The following is a 17,785-nucleotide window of genomic DNA, read 5'->3' on the forward strand; positions in this document are numbered from 1 at the left end:
TGTTTCTGGCCTGAAAACGTTGTTACCTCTTAAAGTTTTAGTTATGTGCACTGTTGCACAATTCCATGGGATTGAGGCCATCTCCAGGAAAATGTAGCCCTGAAAAAGAGAATCTCACACACACTCTTTTGCCACAGGGACCAAGGGAACTTCTGTTTTCTGTTCTTCTGGCCAGAGACAGGTTTCACTCAGGTTTTTAGGCCTCTCTCTGCTGGCACTGCCACCATCACATCAGCAGTGCAGCTCCATGAGGAGCAGGGTTGCCCTCATGCTAGGCTATTAGTGAAAATAGGAGGAAAAAAATAGACATGGTGATCCCTTCACATTCTGCAGGTGTCAAGGAACCCTATTCCTGGTCCTCTAGACAGAAAGAGCTTTTACTCAGAATTAGTATTATCTGCTCTCATTGTGCAGTTTCATGACTGAGGCTGCCCTTAGATTAAATCCAGCAGATGAAGGGGGGCAGGGCAAAGGAAACATCACCCCTTGTGCTGTGTACTTGCAGTTGACATCCATCCTCATTTTCCCTGCTATCGTTTGTTTTTCAGAGTCCTCAGGGAGTTATGTTGCATATTCCTCCCAGAGTTTTTAGTGTTATCAGTGGAAGGGATGGTTCATAGTGAGCTTAGCCAGCACTGGAACCCTATGGTAGTTTTCTAGGAACAAAGACTCATGAGCCCCACCCTGACCCAGAATGTCCATTTCAGCAAGATCCTCAGGTGACTGGTAGGCATGGTAATAGATGAGATGTTCTCAGCTAGATGACAAGAAAAAGATTACAAAAAAAACTCTCAGAATCTTACTAACAAGATGCACGGAAAGTCCTCCAAGGTTCAAAATATCAGTTGTGATACACAGACACATATACATTTTAAAATGAAAACGGTAATTATTGGCTGAGTGCAGTGGCTCACACCTGTAATCCTAGCACTTTGGGAGGCCCAGGTGGGTGGATCACCTAAGGTCAGGAGTTCTAGACCAGCCTGGCCAAAAGGTGAAACCCCGTCTCTACTAAAATTACAAAAAAAAACAAAAAACAAAAAACAAACAAACAAACAAAAAACCGATACAGGCATGGTGGTTCTTGCCTGTAGCCTGAACTGCTCGGGAGGCTGAGGCAGGAGAATCACTTGAACCCAGGAGGTGGAGGTTTCAGTAAGCCGAGATCGCACCACTGCACTCTAGCCTGGGCAACAGAGCAAGACCCCATCTCGAAAAAATGAAAAGAAAACTGTAATTATCGTAATTCACTAGGAAAGGGGATTTAAAGCAAGAAATAGGCCGGGTGCGATGGCTCATGCCTATAATCCTAGCACTTTGGGAGGCAGAGTCAGATGGATTGCCTGAAGTCAGGAGTTCAAGACCAGCTTTGCCAACATGTTGAAACCCCCATCTCTATTAAATATACAAAAATTAGCCAGGCATGGTGGTGGGTGCCTGTAATCCCAGCTACTCTGGAGGCTGAGGCAGAAGAATTGCTTGAACCTGGGATCTGAGATCACACCACTGTACTACAGCCTGGGCGGCCAAGAGAGACTCTGTCTTTAAAAAAAAAAAAAAAAAAAAAAAAAAAACAGAAAATAAGTAAAATCACACATTATATGGAAATGATAAATAAAATTATAATACATATACTTGATTATTTGTAAAGGCATAAAAATAATTATCATTATGTAGCAACATTGAGAAATGCTGATGGTAATAATTTTAATAAAAAATAGCAGAATTTAAAGTTGTATTTTAAACCATAACTAAAATATGCTAGGTATCATATTTTTAAAAATAATCCATTCATTAGGCATGATGAATGGCAAGAGAACTGGAATGCATGAACAGGATGGCAAGAGAACTGAAATCCAAGATAAAATGGTTATAGAAAAGGGAAAATTCTAAGGGAGTCAGGTCATAGTGGACTCCCTAACACCCATTTGCCCTCCTCTTCTCAACAGCCACAGTGATTATTTGTGGAGGTCTCATTTGTGTATATAGACTGATTAAAATACAGACTCTGAACTCAATCAAAACTCACAAGAAATCGGAGTAGTATAAAACCTAAGATTACTTAATTTATATTGAGAAATATAACTGTTAAATAGTCCCATCATTGGCAACAGTTCAACCTGTGAATTCTCTCTGGTCAAGGCGGTTAGAAACGCAAATAATTACAATGAGTTAAATATGTATTTAAAGAGGTTAAAATAATGGCAAGTATTTAAGGGCCCTCAGGCTCTTATGGATGTAAACATTTTCCTCAATAATAGGGATAACCCTTCAGGAAACACTAAGTTCCTCAGTTATCAAGACAATATATTATTCTGTGGGCACATCCAATATTTATATCTTTAATTCATAGTTCTATGGCTGACCAAAAACTTATTAACACTTTCTATGTTAATTCAAAAAGCTCTTGTTATCAATTGTGAAGCTGCTCGGTCATAAGAAGTTAAAGTTGGAAGGCTAAAAGATCATATGCTTCTTAATATTACATTTCCATTGAACATATACAAATGTATAATTATTTGCTAAATTTTTGTGATAGGACAAAGATCTTTAAGTATGAGTCATTAAGCATGATAAGCATTGCAAGTGTATAACCCTTCCAAGAAACATTGTCTGTAATTTCCAGTTTCAATTACTTTAAAGTAGAATGGGAAATTAGTAATTACTTGTAAAGCAATCTAAGTAGTACAGAATTTGAAGTTCTTTTTTTCATAGGTCTTTTTAGTAACTCACCCTTATTTTGAGTCTTTGTAATGCACTGAATTGAAATTTTGCACTCATTTTCTCAGTTTATGATATATTTAAATCACATAATTATAAGTGAAACTAGCAAAAGAGGGTATAGGAAAAACATAACCAATGGTATGCCTGCAACTCTATTGTATGTGCACAAAGTGCAAATAACTGCAGAGCAGATCACTATGAGTGAGCCTGTCCATGCCCTGGGTATCAGTCATGACGTTATATGGAAGAAAGAGAAAGTTAGTGTTAGTTCACCAGTGAAGCTCTATTAAAAGAGCTTTCATTAAGTTTTCAAGCACGTTACAGTCTGGTCCTACAGTGTTATAGCCATTCTGTCACTTTACAGTGACTTTGGATATCATTGTATTGATTAACTATGTTGATTACATTTCAATTTTAGAGAATGACCTATTTTATTTGAAAATACTAGGGGGCACATTATTATTATACTCCATGCATTTACAACAAAGTAATGTAAATTAGCTAAAAGGTACTTACTCATAACACCTAATTTTTACATTAGAGCACCATTTACAGTGGAACAGACATATGAATTGTTTATAGAAGGACAGAGAAAGTTTAAGAAAAAGATTTTTCTTGTTGTAGTAGAAAAGCATGCCCCCTCTGCTATCTTATCATGAATTTGTAGAGAAATCCTCCTTTATGGTGGAGGTTGCAGTGAGCTGAGATCACAGACTGCACTCCAGGCTAAGTGACAGAGTAGACTCTGTCAAAAAAACAAAAAAAGGAAAGAAAGGAAAGAAAAGAAAAGAAAAATCCTCCTTTAACAGGTAGTCAAGGTAAATGTCATTTTACCCCTGTTCAAATTACTGCTAATTATGAATTACTTATTATAAATTAGTAAGAACAAACAAACAAACTAATTGTCTGTGATGGTAGCTTTTACAGAGAAAAATGAGCAATAACATAGCAAAAATTCTTTCTTGGCCTCAGGTAAACAACAATGAGCATGTAAACAGAGAGTGCTTAGAGAACAATGACCCACATCTGATATTCAAACAAACCTTTGATATTAGATTTGAAAAATCTCATCTAATTAGGTCAATTGGGTAGAGCATAGCACTACTATGACCAGGCTAGGCCTTAGATCCCCATATGTGCCACTTAGCTTTACCCCATGGCCCTAGATTAAAACCCTAAAACCCTTCAGCCATCTGGCAACTGTAGTTACATCCAGTGAGAACCAATAAGGTTATTCCTTATTCTCAAATTAGTCTTTCAACTTCTTAAATTTATTCTCTGAATTTTTCTCAAACTTCCAATTTTCTAACAGCTCCAAAATACTTCAAAAACTCGTAACTCATAACTATCACAAAAGAATATTTGATTAAAATTAGAAAGAGTGGAACATAAGAGGCTATTGAATAAACCTCAGATAGAAAGGAAGAAAATCAAAATAAACTCAACGTAGAGAGGGGAGACTAATTTACAATTTCCTCCAGTATCTTGACAAAAGAAAAAGACTTGCCAATTGCTGCAACTTTTTATATTCTATCCCCCAAATGTTAGGCAGATCTTCTTCAAAATGTGTAATATTTAAGTAAGGTAAAAAAAATAAAATTATAGAATGGTTATTTCTAATAAATGAGAACAAATATTGTATTTTGTTATATGTCCTTTTATGTAAGTTTTCAAAAATCCTTTAATGTAAATTAATTATAATTATGAGAACAACAATTTCCTTTGATATGTCTACTTCTCTTTCTCCATCCTACTGCTAAAACAGTAAGCTACCTTGTATTCTACTCAAGAGATGAATGGAATATAATGAAATAATGTTTAAAAATATAAACATTTAGAGAAGAATCAAAGTAACTTTTATATGCACACATATTCCTAATGAGTCATCACTAAATATGTCAAATGATCTGTGAGAGAGTACATCGTTTACTAAATTATAGACCATCACATCAAAAACTATATAAATGGCAATACATAAGGTATTAGAGGAAAAGAACATTTAAGCTATTTCCAGCTGTATCTTAAACCACAAATAATCTTGGTCAAATACACTTGTTAAAAATTGACCTGTTAATTACACGCATGTTTTTGGTAAATTTTACATTAAAGAACTATGTATCAGTTCCATTTTACCGTGTAATAAATTACCACAAATTGCATGGTTTACAACTTCTTAAACATTATCTCATTTTCTGTGGGTCAGAAGACTGGCAAGTTTTAACTGGGTCCTCTGCTCAGGTTCTCATAAAGCTGAAATCAAGGTGTCAGCCAACTGCATTCTCATTTGCAAGCTCCACTAGGGAAAATCCACCTCCAAGTTCCCTTAGGCTGTTGGCAGAATTCATTCCCTTGTGGTTGTAGGACTACAGTCCCCATTATTGTGCTTGTTGTTGGCCAAGTGTGCTCTCAGCATGGAGAGACCACTTTCAGCTCTTAACCACAAGCCCCCGTTGCATTTCAGCAAGAACAAGTACATTTTAGGTTCCAAACCACCCTGACTTCCTCTTCTTGGACTAGCCAGGAAAATACCCCCTGCTTTTAAAAGGCTAATGTGATTAAATCAGATCCACATGAAAGGTCCCCCTTTCTTAAAGTCGGCCTTACCATATAACATAATAATTACGGAAGTTATGGGGCTCGTCATGTTCTCAGATGCTGCCCACACTCAAAGGAGAAGGGATTATACAAGGGTGGGGGTCATCTGAGACTCATCCGGGGATTCTGACTACCACAATGTACAAAACACTGAAGAACCCTTCATGGTAGATAGAGGCATATGGTTATTGCCAGGGTATGTATATGTTCCCCAAAGTTCCTTTGTTGAAAACTTAATCACCAATGCAACAGTGTTGAGAAGTGGAACCTTCAAGAGGTGATTAGGTCATGAGGGCTCTGTTCTTATTTACTTATTTATTTTATTTTATTTTATTTCTTTTGAGACAAGAGTCTCACTCTGGAGTGCAGTGGTGCAATCTCGGTTCACTGCAACCTCCGCCTCCTGCGTTCAAGCGATTGTCCTACCTCAGCCTCCTGAGTAGCTGGGACTACAGGCACACATCACCACGCCCAGCTAATTTTTGTATTTTTAGTACAGATGGTGTTTCACCACATTGGCCAGGATGATCTCGATCTCTTGACCTTGTGATCTGCCTGCCTCGGCCTCCTAAAGTGCTGGGATTACAGGCGTGAGCCACCGTGCCTGGCCTCTGTTCTTATGAATGAATTAATGTCATGATCTCTGGATTGAGTTCCTAATAAAAGAATACGTTTGGATTCCTTTCCTTCTCTCTCGCAAGAGGGCTCCCTTCTATTTTCTGACATGGGACGAGGCAGCAAGAAGGCTTTTGCCAGATGTTGGCCCCTTCACCTTGGGCTTCCCAGCCTCTAGAACTGTAAGAAATAAATCCTCATTCTTTATAAATTATCCATTCTGTTATAACAACACAAAATGGACAAAGACAGGCATAACATCAAAGGAGTATAAGAAAAAATGGGGCAAAATTTAGAATATTGCATTCAAGCATGAACTTCATGTTTTGAGAAGCATTTGAAACAGTCATTTTACTTTTAAAGGTCCATGTTTAAATAAGTATTCCATATAGAATTCTCCACTTGAATTTTTAGAAGGATTTCTCCAATGGGAAATCTTTGTAGTTGTGTATGTACTAATAACTAAGAGGTTAAGAATTATTCCTCCTCAGTTTCCCCCTACATATAAAAATATTTTATTACAAGATGACAGAAAGTATTTCAGCTGAGTGTAAAGTTTTAACTTCAATGTTCTCTGAGAAGCAATATGGTATTATAGATTAGAATAAAGTATTCAAATTGGTATGTGTACACTCAGGCAGTGCCTAAGACAACCTATTGAGGTAAAGAAGGAAATGTTAAAACTTGGATTTTTATGTATTTTAGTATCAACCCAATATATTTGTATTTTTAAATGTAGTTTATAATGGGTTAAGTATTGGTGCAGTGTTATGAAGATGTAGTTTATGAAAGTGTACATAGTGGGGGAATTTCTTTTAGCAATTGAGTTACATTATCTTAAGAATTTGGAAACCAGCAATTTCAAGTAAGGGTTTTAGAATCCAATTGAAATGGTTTCTTGTCCCAAGCTGTGTGATTTTTAGAAATTCACCTTAATGTAAACCATAATCTTCACATGAGTATAATAAAAAGTGTTAATACTATAGGACTATTGTGAAGATTAAAGGGACTTTTTGTTTCAAATTATTAGCCCAATCATTAACCTATAATAAGAACTTGATAAATGTAAGGCATCGATATAATGTTCATATTAATTGCATTACATGCAACACTTGCAATTGCCTAAAGAAAGTAGTCTGCCCATGAAAGAGCTTGAGAGCAGGAAAAAAATCAGCTGTTTTTTTGCGTTAAAGAGTGCCTGCCCTTGTATGCTGTTGGTAGGACTGTAAAATGGTCAAACTGCTATAAAAATAGTAGGGTAGATCCTCAAAAAATTAGAACTACCATATGATCCAGTAAACCTGCTTCTGTGTACATATCCAAAAAAATTGAAAGTAGGGTTTTGAGGTCGTATTTGCCCACTCGTGCTCATAGCAGCACTACTCACAATAATAGAAGTACAAGCAACCCAAATGGCCATCAACAAATGAATGTACAAACAAAATGGCATATACCTACAATGGAATATTATTCAGCCTTTAAAAGGAGGGAAATCCTGTCACATATAATTATAACATGGATGAATCTTAAAGACTTTATGCTAGTAAAATGAGTCAGTGATAAAAAGACAAATTCTGTATGATTCCACTTATATGAGGCATCTAAAGTAGTTCAATTCATATAATCAGAAACTAAAATGGCCCTTTACCAGGTGATGGAGAGAAAGGAAAAAGGGGAATTCTTGTATAATATAGAATTTCTCTTATGCAAGATGAAAAAGCTCTGGATATCTGTTTCAAGACAATGTGAATATACTTAACACTATTTAAGTCTACAATGTAAAATGATTAATATGGTAACTTTTATGTTCTGTGTTTTTTACCACAATTAAAACACATAGATGGATGGATGGACAGTTGGACAGATAGATATATATATGTAGATACAACTAAAAAGCTCTTGTGTGGTGGTAAATAAGAAGTTGTTGTATAATGTCCCATTATGTGGTGTCAGACTGGGAAGTGATTTTTATTTATTCCATTAATACTGAGCATCAAAATGCATCACCCATTATGCCAGGTACTGGAGATTAAATTTTTCTTCAAAATAGCTTTGGGGAAATTTAACAAATTATCAAGCAATAAGCATATTTTATAATATGGTGAGAATCTGATGGCTTCAAGATTGGTAGAATCAATCAACAGTTGAACATTGACTATGAGAGGGAGAAATCAAGGCTGCCATACAAATTTCACCTTGTATGGGTAAGTAAAGTTGTACTGCTATCCATGGAGAGAGGGGAATAAGAAAAAGATGTGTCAGCTGGGAGGACCTTGGATGGGAAAATGGAAAGAAGAAAAATGTGTTTCTGGACATACTTAATTTGAGATACTTTGGGATATCTTGGTGGAAACACCTGATAGAAAATCCAAGATACAGCTGACCCTTGAACAACCTGGGGTTAGGTGTACTGACACCCTCTGCAGCTGAAAACCTGCATATAATTTTGACTCCCCTAAAACTTAACTACTAATAGTCTACTGTTGACTGCAAGCCTTAGCAAAAAGACAGTCTATTAAGCCATGAATAGACTAGTACCTGCATAGGTTTTTAAGCATTCTTGGCGTATATTTTTCTTAGATTTTTTTATATTTCTAGATTATGCAGTTTATCTGAGAGTTTTTTCAAATTATTATAAATTTCCAAAAATTTTCCAAATACTTATTGAAAAAAATCCACATATAAGTGGACCCACGCAATCCTGATCTGTGTTGTTCAAGGATCAACTGTACAGATTTGGACTTCAGAAGATACACATTACGTCACCAGAACACAGGCCTAACTGAAGCCATAAACAGGCACACAGTTATCCAGGACAAAATATAGAGTTAGACAAGAAATTCAAATATATCTTAGCAAAATAATTTAATTTCAAGAATAAAGAAGTAAACAATTCATGAAATTTGGGAAAATCAATTTGCCTTAGAATTTTACAGAGCACACACAGTATCTATAATGTCATGAGAGAAAAAGTAAAATAAAGAATCTGCATCTGGTTAGTTGTCCTTCAAGGATAAAGATAAAAGACAAATACTCTCAATTGTATATGAAATTCAAAGAATAGAGTGCACGGACCTTCTTCAGGAAAAAAATGATAAACTGTAATGAGAGCCAATCAAATCAAGGAATTCAGAGGTAAAGGAAACCAGATAACAAAAATGAAAATAAACAATTAAATAGGAAAATAGTGTTTAAAACTAAATTATTTAACATTAATATCAACAACACTGACAACAAACATAATTACAATATAATGAATATAATAAATTATAATATATAAGTATAATATAATAAGTGAAATGAAATGTAAACCAGGATCTAAGAAACAAGGAGGTGGGAAGAAGTGAAAATATGCTGGTTTCTCATTTATCATTAGAGAAAGTCAATAATATTGTATAAAATGGAAATCTATAATTGGTAAAATAAGTGTAGCTCAACATCCTAAAGGTTTTCTTAATCTTTTCCATTAACTTCAGGAATAAATATCTTTGAGAAGAAACATTTATCTATTGGTGATTCATTAAATTTTATGTGTTTCTTCTTTTGTCACACTGACAATCTTATATTTTCTTATTCCTACTTAAATTAGCATATCATCATCATCCTAGTTTTAGAAAATTATTTCTGCCTGTCCATATACAACTATCAGTCATTGTATTGACTCTTCTTTTGGCATATATGTTTAGAGAGGAATCTAGAATGATATTCATAATTAGTCTATGGCCGTTACATTTTGATGGGACATTTGGTATGACTTTTTCTTTATTTCTTTCCTTTTCATTTAACTTTGTTAAGTTGAGACAGTATCACTTTTACAGTAACAGTCATTTTTTCTTCCAAAAATGAAGTAGAATAAATCTTAATAATACATGTGTACATAAATACATACAAGTATACCTTGTATTTCTTTTCTTTTTTTTTTTTTTAATTGAGAGTCTCAACTCTGTCGCCCAGGCTGGAGTGCAGTGGCGCCATCTCGGCTCACTGCAACCTCTGCCTCCCGGGTTCAAGCAATTCTCCTGCCTCAGCTAATTTCTTTTGTATTTTAGTAGAGATGGGGTTTCACTGGGGAATCTTCCCGTCTTGACTTCCCAAAATGCTAGGATTACAGGCGTGAGCCACTGCGCATGACCTTGTATTTTAGCTCCATGTTGCAGTGTGATTTTGAGTTCATAAAATATACCTAATTATAATTACATTGTGATTTTCATGTTCTATTAATCATATTTTAAACAACTTTTTTTTAGCATTTATTATGTGCCCAGCATATGCTGCATATACCACATGCTTGTGTGTGTGTGTGTGTATATGTATGTGTATATATGCGTGTATATGTATATATAGTATATGTTAGTATATATTATATACACTACTAATTATGCAAAACTACTAAGACTAGTATTAATACTAACATTTTATAAAGAGGAAACTGCATCTTTAGTTAAACTTTAGCTGACCCAGAACTCCAGTAAATGTCAGAGCCAGGATTTAAATTGTGCTCTAAAATCTATACTCTATGCACTAAGCCATGTTTCTTGCCATCTATGCTATCCACGAAGTTTGTTTTATCTTGTTATCTAAAGATTGTAAAAATGAATATAACCTAAAACATAGTAGATTCACATTCATCTTTCCCAGTTAGACCAAAACAAAAAGCAAAAAAACAAAAAAGAAAGAGTGAAAGTCTTAGCAAATACAACAGCTATTAGGAAAAGGTCTTTATAGACTTGACATAAGATTAAAGTCCTTGAAAGTTCTCCTGCCATATGCCTGTATTTTCTTCTTCATCTTTCCTCCGTTTTATGCAATGAGTCTAGAGAGTACACCGTGGGGAGTAGGATCCCAGCAGACTAAGGAAGATTACAGAAGAAATATATACAAGTGCCACATCTCGCCCCATCTCCCTATTGTGGCTACTAACAGGACAAGGAAGAACCAATGGAAAAATCAAAAACTGGTATCTCAAGAAATAAGTGTGGGATAGTCTTCATACTCTAACAGGGACATATTTCCTCTTCATATTCAGAGGAAATATCCTGCCCCTTAATACTCAAGCCAGAGTGGCCTTTACTAATGGTCCCTACTGTTCCCTGAGAGCTGACCTGTGCTGGTGACTTGTCATAGATGATTTATTCTTCACAACTCTACAAAGAATCACTAAGTCAGCTAATAAACCACATTGCTGATATTCATCCTTGGGGTCTATTTGACCCCAAAATCCTATGCTACAGGATCTCCCAAAGTACTTTAATGAAAAGAAAAATGCATTGGCTATCAACAGCAACGTCCACTGTAAAAGCAAAAATGTGTTTCCATCTCAGTTACTACTATGATGATTTGTCTTTGTGTCACAGATGCAAAGTATCATGATAAATAACTGGGTCTGTAGCAGATTCCAGATCAAGGCCTAAAATATAGGTGCCTTAGGCATAAAGTTAGGCCGGGTGGAAAGGTACACAGGACTCCTCTTGGGGTATTATTTCTTTCACTCTGATGTCGCATAAAGGATTTATGACCAAAACCACAGTCAGAAAAATAACAAAAACAGTTACTGTTTATGAGTCAGTCCATGAATATTCATTACAATCACTGTACAGTAATCAATTAGTAGTATGCACAGCAAGAACAATATGAAATCTGAGGCTACAGATTGCAGAACTGAATAAATCATCATTTGTAAATGACACAACTAAAGATAACACATTTTCCTTTTTGGATGAAAATTCATTTATGACCTGTGTTAGAATAAATATCAGAAAGAAATATATATAACAAGGGCATAATTTAGACCTTTGTGTCTGTTCCTACAAATATAGGTCAAGAAAAGTATTACATCTTTTGATTATACAGTTTCAGTATTCATATTCATTACTTTCTTTGCTTGATATTGAAAGACAAAAACATAAGCTTACCAAATTCCTAATGTTTTGTACAATGCACTGGACTTTTTAAAAAGAGCGTTTAATAAATTTTCTGCTTTTCTAAGTTTACCATTCACAATATCAAATGGCATAATGCGTTCTGGTAGTTTAAATTGCAAGTGTGATGTTTCCACTAATTGTTGCCAGAAAACATTAATCAGGATCAAAAGCTTCTAAAAACAAACTAAAGTAGAACTATCAAATATGTAAAACAGAGTTACCACAGTTAAGTGAATTTAAAACTACCGCTGCTTAAAAGTTGGATGTAATCAATGTCAACCATTTGCTATATCGCTTTCAGAACTGTTTTAAGTCATTCATCATTTCATTCTTCTAAATTTCTGACACTTTTAATGAAAGAATGTATAAAAATAACAGTGGTACTATCTAAAAAGCAGATGGGTTGCTCAACAAACTGCATATGCGCGTGCGTGTGCAGTGCAGGCGGGCGCGCAAAAGCACAGGTCCAACACAGGACCTAAAATGGCTGAGTTGCTGGATGTTGTTGCTTGGTGACCAAACAGTATCTCCTCCATCCAAAAGCAGTCTAAACATCAGTGACAGATATGTCCCCTCAGGTTTAGACATGACCAGGACAAATATTAAAGGGCATATTTATCCTTTTCAGTAGTCAATATTTGTATTTTAAGTCAGTTGTAACTTGCTCGATTTTATCATCAGTTAAGTTTAGGCTTTAGGGGGAAAGTAGTTGGAAAGCTACATCTCTTCTTTTGGGAAAATAAGAGTAGAACCAAGCTTCTTTAACTATGAGACTTAAAGACAGTCTTGTTTCAATTAAGTCTATGTGGTGTGTCTACTCTGTTCTAACATAACCTCCCAGGTGCCATCAGTCTCTCTTTCTTTCATTAAACAAAGTAGATAATTAGCCTCAGCCTGTCCTCTCCCCTTTTCTCTTTCCCTTTTCGCCGTAGTAATGATGTCTAATTATCAGCAGCAGTGGATTACTGCAACATCAGGAGCAAAGCATCTCTTACTGACAGCAAAGCCAGCCGCGAACCCTCAAACCTCAAGCAGCTAAGAATCGTTCTTAGTCTACACGAAAATACTATTCAAATACAGTATTTTATTTTGATCAATATATGCCTCGGAATTAAGAGAAAATATATTTTTGTCCTCTTGGTGACTGTACTTCTACCATCGGAAAGAAAAATCAACATATCGTTAAGGAAGGAATAATCTGAGATGTGGGGAAACACATGATAAAAGGGGATCCTTTATTTTTTAACTCCATTGAAATCATGATTGGCTGTCTCTCAGAGAAGGAGGAGCCTATAATTCTATGCCAGGAGCGGTATAAAAATTTTATAAAGAGCAATAGATGAGTTCATAAATTAAAAACCTCTTCAATATTTCAAAACAGGCTTGAATAAAAAGCAGAGCTCTTAAATACTACATTGAAACCATTATCTAAGAATCACCTGATGAATTATATTCTCTCCCATAAATATATGGAATCTTTACTGAATAGAGAAACACGTGTTACTTTATTATCATCCCTGGAGTTGTCACTCTATGCTAGATGTCTTAGCAGTAATTCTTTAGCAATTCTGCATACATTTTTGACTCAAAATAGTGGTATATTAATGCGTGAATGCTAGTTTGAATAACTGGCATTTATGATGATCTTAGTGTCTCTGGAATTGTTCTGAATTTATGTTATTTAAAATAATCTTTTAAAGGACACTTATGTTAACACATATAGTGGGTGTAGTCAAATCCATATGAGTATAAACTCATTGTACCAATACCCAAGTGAAGCTATCTGACAGTTAAATAGAGGGACCTAAGTTTAACATAAAAGAAATGAAAAATAAACTTCCCAACTAACAGTGTTCCTTTAAAACATATATGATATTATGAAATAATACCTTATGTAAAGATATCTTAAATGATTTTATCCATTCAGTTAGCTCAGTATTGTCCAAAGGAAAATGCATGTTTATGTTTTGAATTCTTGATATTATTCCCGATACAAATTAATCAAAGCACTTCATTCTGCATACCAGATTTCTGGCTCATCCAGATGTAAATAAACCTCAGTTCTAATTCATGCCAATCTAGTCCTCATTATTTAGGAAAGCCAGACAATAATCTCACCATTGTCTTTAGCAGTGACACATGTTAAAGGAGAAGACACATTTACAGGTCCATCTCTTAGAAATCTCCCAACAATAGGACATTGTTAAAAAACAACCACCACCACAGAACTTTTATGTGTGTTTCCATTTCACCTTTATTTTCGGTTCCCAATTTCTATATAAATTCTAAAATAAATATACATCCTTCAAACAAGTATTTCTAATTAATCTCAGGAAACTGTAAACTGATTTCCAAACCTGAAAGAGCCTTCCAAATAATGCTTCAAAAAATAACTTTTCATGCACATATTTTCAGTTTAATATAATATACCTCCATTAGAGATAGAATAGCTTTCAAAGCGTCTCCTTTCTAGCATCCTCCAGGAATACTGCACCGGGAAACAGTTGCCAGTACAGGAAGGTGAAAAGGAGGAAATGCTCAAGAAACCCCAAAGCGAGGCAAAAATACAAAGGATGCCAGATAGCCTCCCCCATCCCTACTCCAGGCGAGTACCCACCGTGGCATGATGCAGAAAGGTCTCATGCATCAGATCTGCCATCCTACTTGTAGCCCACAGTTCCCATCTTCTTGTGAAGGAAATCAACGCTGCTGTGGCTCCCCAGCCCCACCGGCTTCTGCAGCGTGAGGCTGAGATGCACTGGGCTCTCAATGCCAGTGCCTCACGGCGCCTGGGCTAGAGCTTTGTGGCCATGAGACTAGAGCCACCCCAGAAAGAGGAACAAATACACACACCATTCGATAGCGCCTAAACCCATCTCTCTTTGTTGTTCATCTTCTAGCTGCGGCTTTATTTGTAGAAGAGGGAAGTGAGGAAGGGAATGGGGGGCGGGGAGGAGGAATTCTCAGGACCTTATCTACAATCTCAACAGTCGCGGCAGCGATCTCTGGGAGTGATCGAGGCATTCGGGCTGCCCCGTGCCTCCTGGGCGGCGATCTAACGATAAAACCTGACGGTGTCCTGGGGAAAACCCACATCCACCGCTAGCGCCACGTTCGGGCTTTATGCCAATAAGGAGACACTGTAGACTATCGATCAGACTTATCTGTTCTCAGAGCGTGCGGCCGGGCTTCCAGCCTGGCCTTTATGCGCGGTGGCGGCGGTGGGACACGCGCCAGGCGCCCAGAGAAGGACATGGGACAATGGCCCAGCCCAGGAACGCTAGACGCCGCCCGACCCGGGGAAGGAAGCTCCAGCAGCCGGTCCGGGAGCCCGAGGTGGGGAGGCAGGCCAGCTCTGGAGGTGCGCTGCCGCTTTAAAATAAAGGACCACAAAGACTCCACAGTGGGGAAAACGCGCCTGGCTAATGCGAGTGGGGACGACTTGGGGAGGGGGTTGAGGAAGGTAGGGGGCACACGAGCCAACGGCGGCTCACGGCTCCCCCTCTCTCCCGCCTCTCTCCTTCCTCCCTCCCCGCCGGGTTGCTCCGGCAGACAAATAACAGAGGAAGGCGAGTCACTCACCGTGGTCTTGACAGGCACGTAGAGCACTTGCTTGGCGCCGCCGCCTCCCCCGCGGACCTCGTCCGGCTGGCCCAGCTGGAAGCCCTTCGATTTGACCCAGAATTTAAATTTGGCGTTGTCCGTGGAGCTCGACTCGGAGCCATTGAGGAGCTGGACGATCCGCTCGTATTTTTTACGGGTCACCGTCTTGGTCTTGCCTGAGTCCCCGTAAGTCCTGAGGCACCAGTCCTGGAACTGGCGGTACATGTCGCGCTCGCTCTCCATGTTCCCCGCGCCCGGCCGCCGGCCGGATGCTCCCAGCGCACTTCGCACCTGTTCACCCTGGGCTCATGTAAAATGCAGCCCTGGCCACGTTGCAGGGATGCGAGGTCCCGGCCGCCGCGGGAGCCTGCTTTGGGTGGGGGAAGGGATGGGGAGAGGGGAGGAGGGTCCGGTTGGGCACCAGCAATCAATGCCCTGTGCTACCAAGTCTGGTCCATTCGTAATTGCAACGGCTGTCTCGGACGCTTTTCCTGTTCCCTTAGCGATCGGTCTCTTTAATATTGTGTGACCAGGACCATCCCAACAGCATTCTGGCCCAGAGAAGCTGGGTTTTGAATAATTAAAATCCCACTTCTTGGTTTATTAAAAATCCCAATATTGAATTGGGGTGGTCCCTAGACGCCTCGCCCCCGGGCTGCGTCCGGGGCTGGGCAGGTGGAGCGCAGCGCCGCCTCCCCGCGCGCGCCCCAGAAGCTTCCCCAGCCACTGGCCCCGTGTTCCAGGAGTGAGGGCTGCTCTTCTCCTGAAAGCAGCCGCCGGCCCAGCGCCTGCGAGCCCCGAAGGGCACACGGGTCCCGGATCTCTCCTTCCTCCTGGGTCCTACTTTGACCTTCCCCACGACGGGTGATAAGGGACTAGAAAGAGAGAAAGTTCTTACCTGTCATGTTTTTAAACCTATCAAATTCTGTTTTACAGAATTATTTTATCAAGATATTTTAAAAAACGGTTTAAAATCTTATTTCTTCAGATGCATTTGGAATAAATTCCAGCCCTGTATGTAGATTCTACGAGTTAAGTCCCAGAAATTAGCAAAGCATTGATGGAGATTTGGCCATAGATCTACAGGATAGATTGTAGTGCCCCAGACAGATATCCGTTCCAGGGGGATGTGGGTAACGGAAGGCAGGCCGCTGGTGGCGGGTCTCCTGGATAATGATGGGACCCCCAGACAGGACTCCTCTGGTTTCTGCTGAACAAGACATAGAAGTAAGTTTAGGATACAGATGCTTGAAACCCTTTGCAGGAAATTAAAATATATAGAGAAAGATCATTTTCCCCTTGCTTGGTCACAGTTTGCAGTTCACACGGGAGGTTTCAGTTGCCTATTTTCCCCCTGCCACGTCATGGACACCCCCTCCACTGCTCTGAGTAGCCAAATATGAGTTCCTCTGGACTATTTTTCCAAGCAGATGAAGTCAGCAGTTGCTCCATTCAGGACTTCCATCCATTTGTTTCCAGAGCTGGAAACAGGGGAGTTCCCATCCTCCTCGCGCGGCGGCTGCGGCCGCTCCTCTTTATTCTACTCTCAGTCGAGGCCCGCGCCCGTCCCAGGGAGCGGCTCTGCCAGGAAAACGGCCCGACTAGTGCCCGGCGCCTGGGCTGCGTCCGAGCCCACCTTCTTTCCTCGTCGTCGTCTCCCAGACTGAAACCCGGAAAGGGAACGCGGGATGTTTGCGCCCACTGCGCTGTAGCTGGTCCTGGCACTTGCAAAACGGTCAGTGGCTCCTGCTCGGCCAGGATGAGTGTGTGCGTGTGTGTGAGCAAGGGAGCGAGGGTGTGCGGTGTGCAGGGGGTGCGCTGTGTGTGCGCGCGTCTCCGGGAAGGTCTCGCGGCGGCTGGAGCCGGGACTGACAGCCCGGGCGGAGCGCAGGCAGCTCCACACACTAAACCTCTCGCCTCTCCCCTCACCCCCACCCCTCCCACTCCCCTCTCCTCCCCCCACCCTCCCCGGCCCCTTCCAAGCTCTCTGATTGGCCAATGGGACAAAAGTTTCTGTGGAGACGGCTGGGCGCTGACGTCACGGGCAGAATTGTCCCATTTAGGGATCCCGGGGGCAGTGCGCATGCTGCAGGCTGCAGGTTAGAGGCAGGAGGAGGTAGCAGCGGGCCCGACGGCAGCCAGGTGGCGGAAAGGAGCACGCAGCATCCAGGTGGGGGGACGACTCCAGCAGGGTTTCCATGGAGATTCCTCTGGGTCTAGCCTAAAAACAGCAGATCAGCTGACACCATTAGCTCAGGACCTAATTACTGCTTATTGGAGCAACAAATGAGGGAGAGGGCCAGCTGCAAAGGAAGAGTTTATCCCCC

General features: G+C 39.5%; 1 protein-coding gene across 5 annotated transcripts in view; it reads right to left on the minus strand.

Moving 5' to 3' along the window:
* The window catches only part of NOL4 (nucleolar protein 4), a 383,681-nt gene extending 367,682 nt beyond the window's left edge, over nucleotides 1-15,999 (minus strand). For 4 of the 5 annotated variants that reach the window (XM_003914291.5, XM_003914289.5, XM_017951659.3 and 1 more), the window contains exon 1: nucleotides 15,438-15,994. In XM_003914291.5, the coding sequence (XP_003914340.1) occupies nucleotides 15,438-15,701 (264 nt within the window). In that variant the 5' untranslated portion in view covers nucleotides 15,702-15,994. Of the gene's footprint in view, nucleotides 1-15,437 lie in introns of all 5 variants that reach the window. The other variant, XM_021930036.2, reaches the window with a different exon arrangement.
* Between the last annotated feature and the right edge of the window lie 1,786 nt (nucleotides 16,000-17,785).

Source organism: Papio anubis, chromosome 19 (genome assembly GCF_008728515.1).
Source record: "Papio anubis isolate 15944 chromosome 19, Panubis1.0, whole genome shotgun sequence".
NCBI lineage: Eukaryota > Metazoa > Chordata > Mammalia > Primates > Cercopithecidae > Papio > Papio anubis.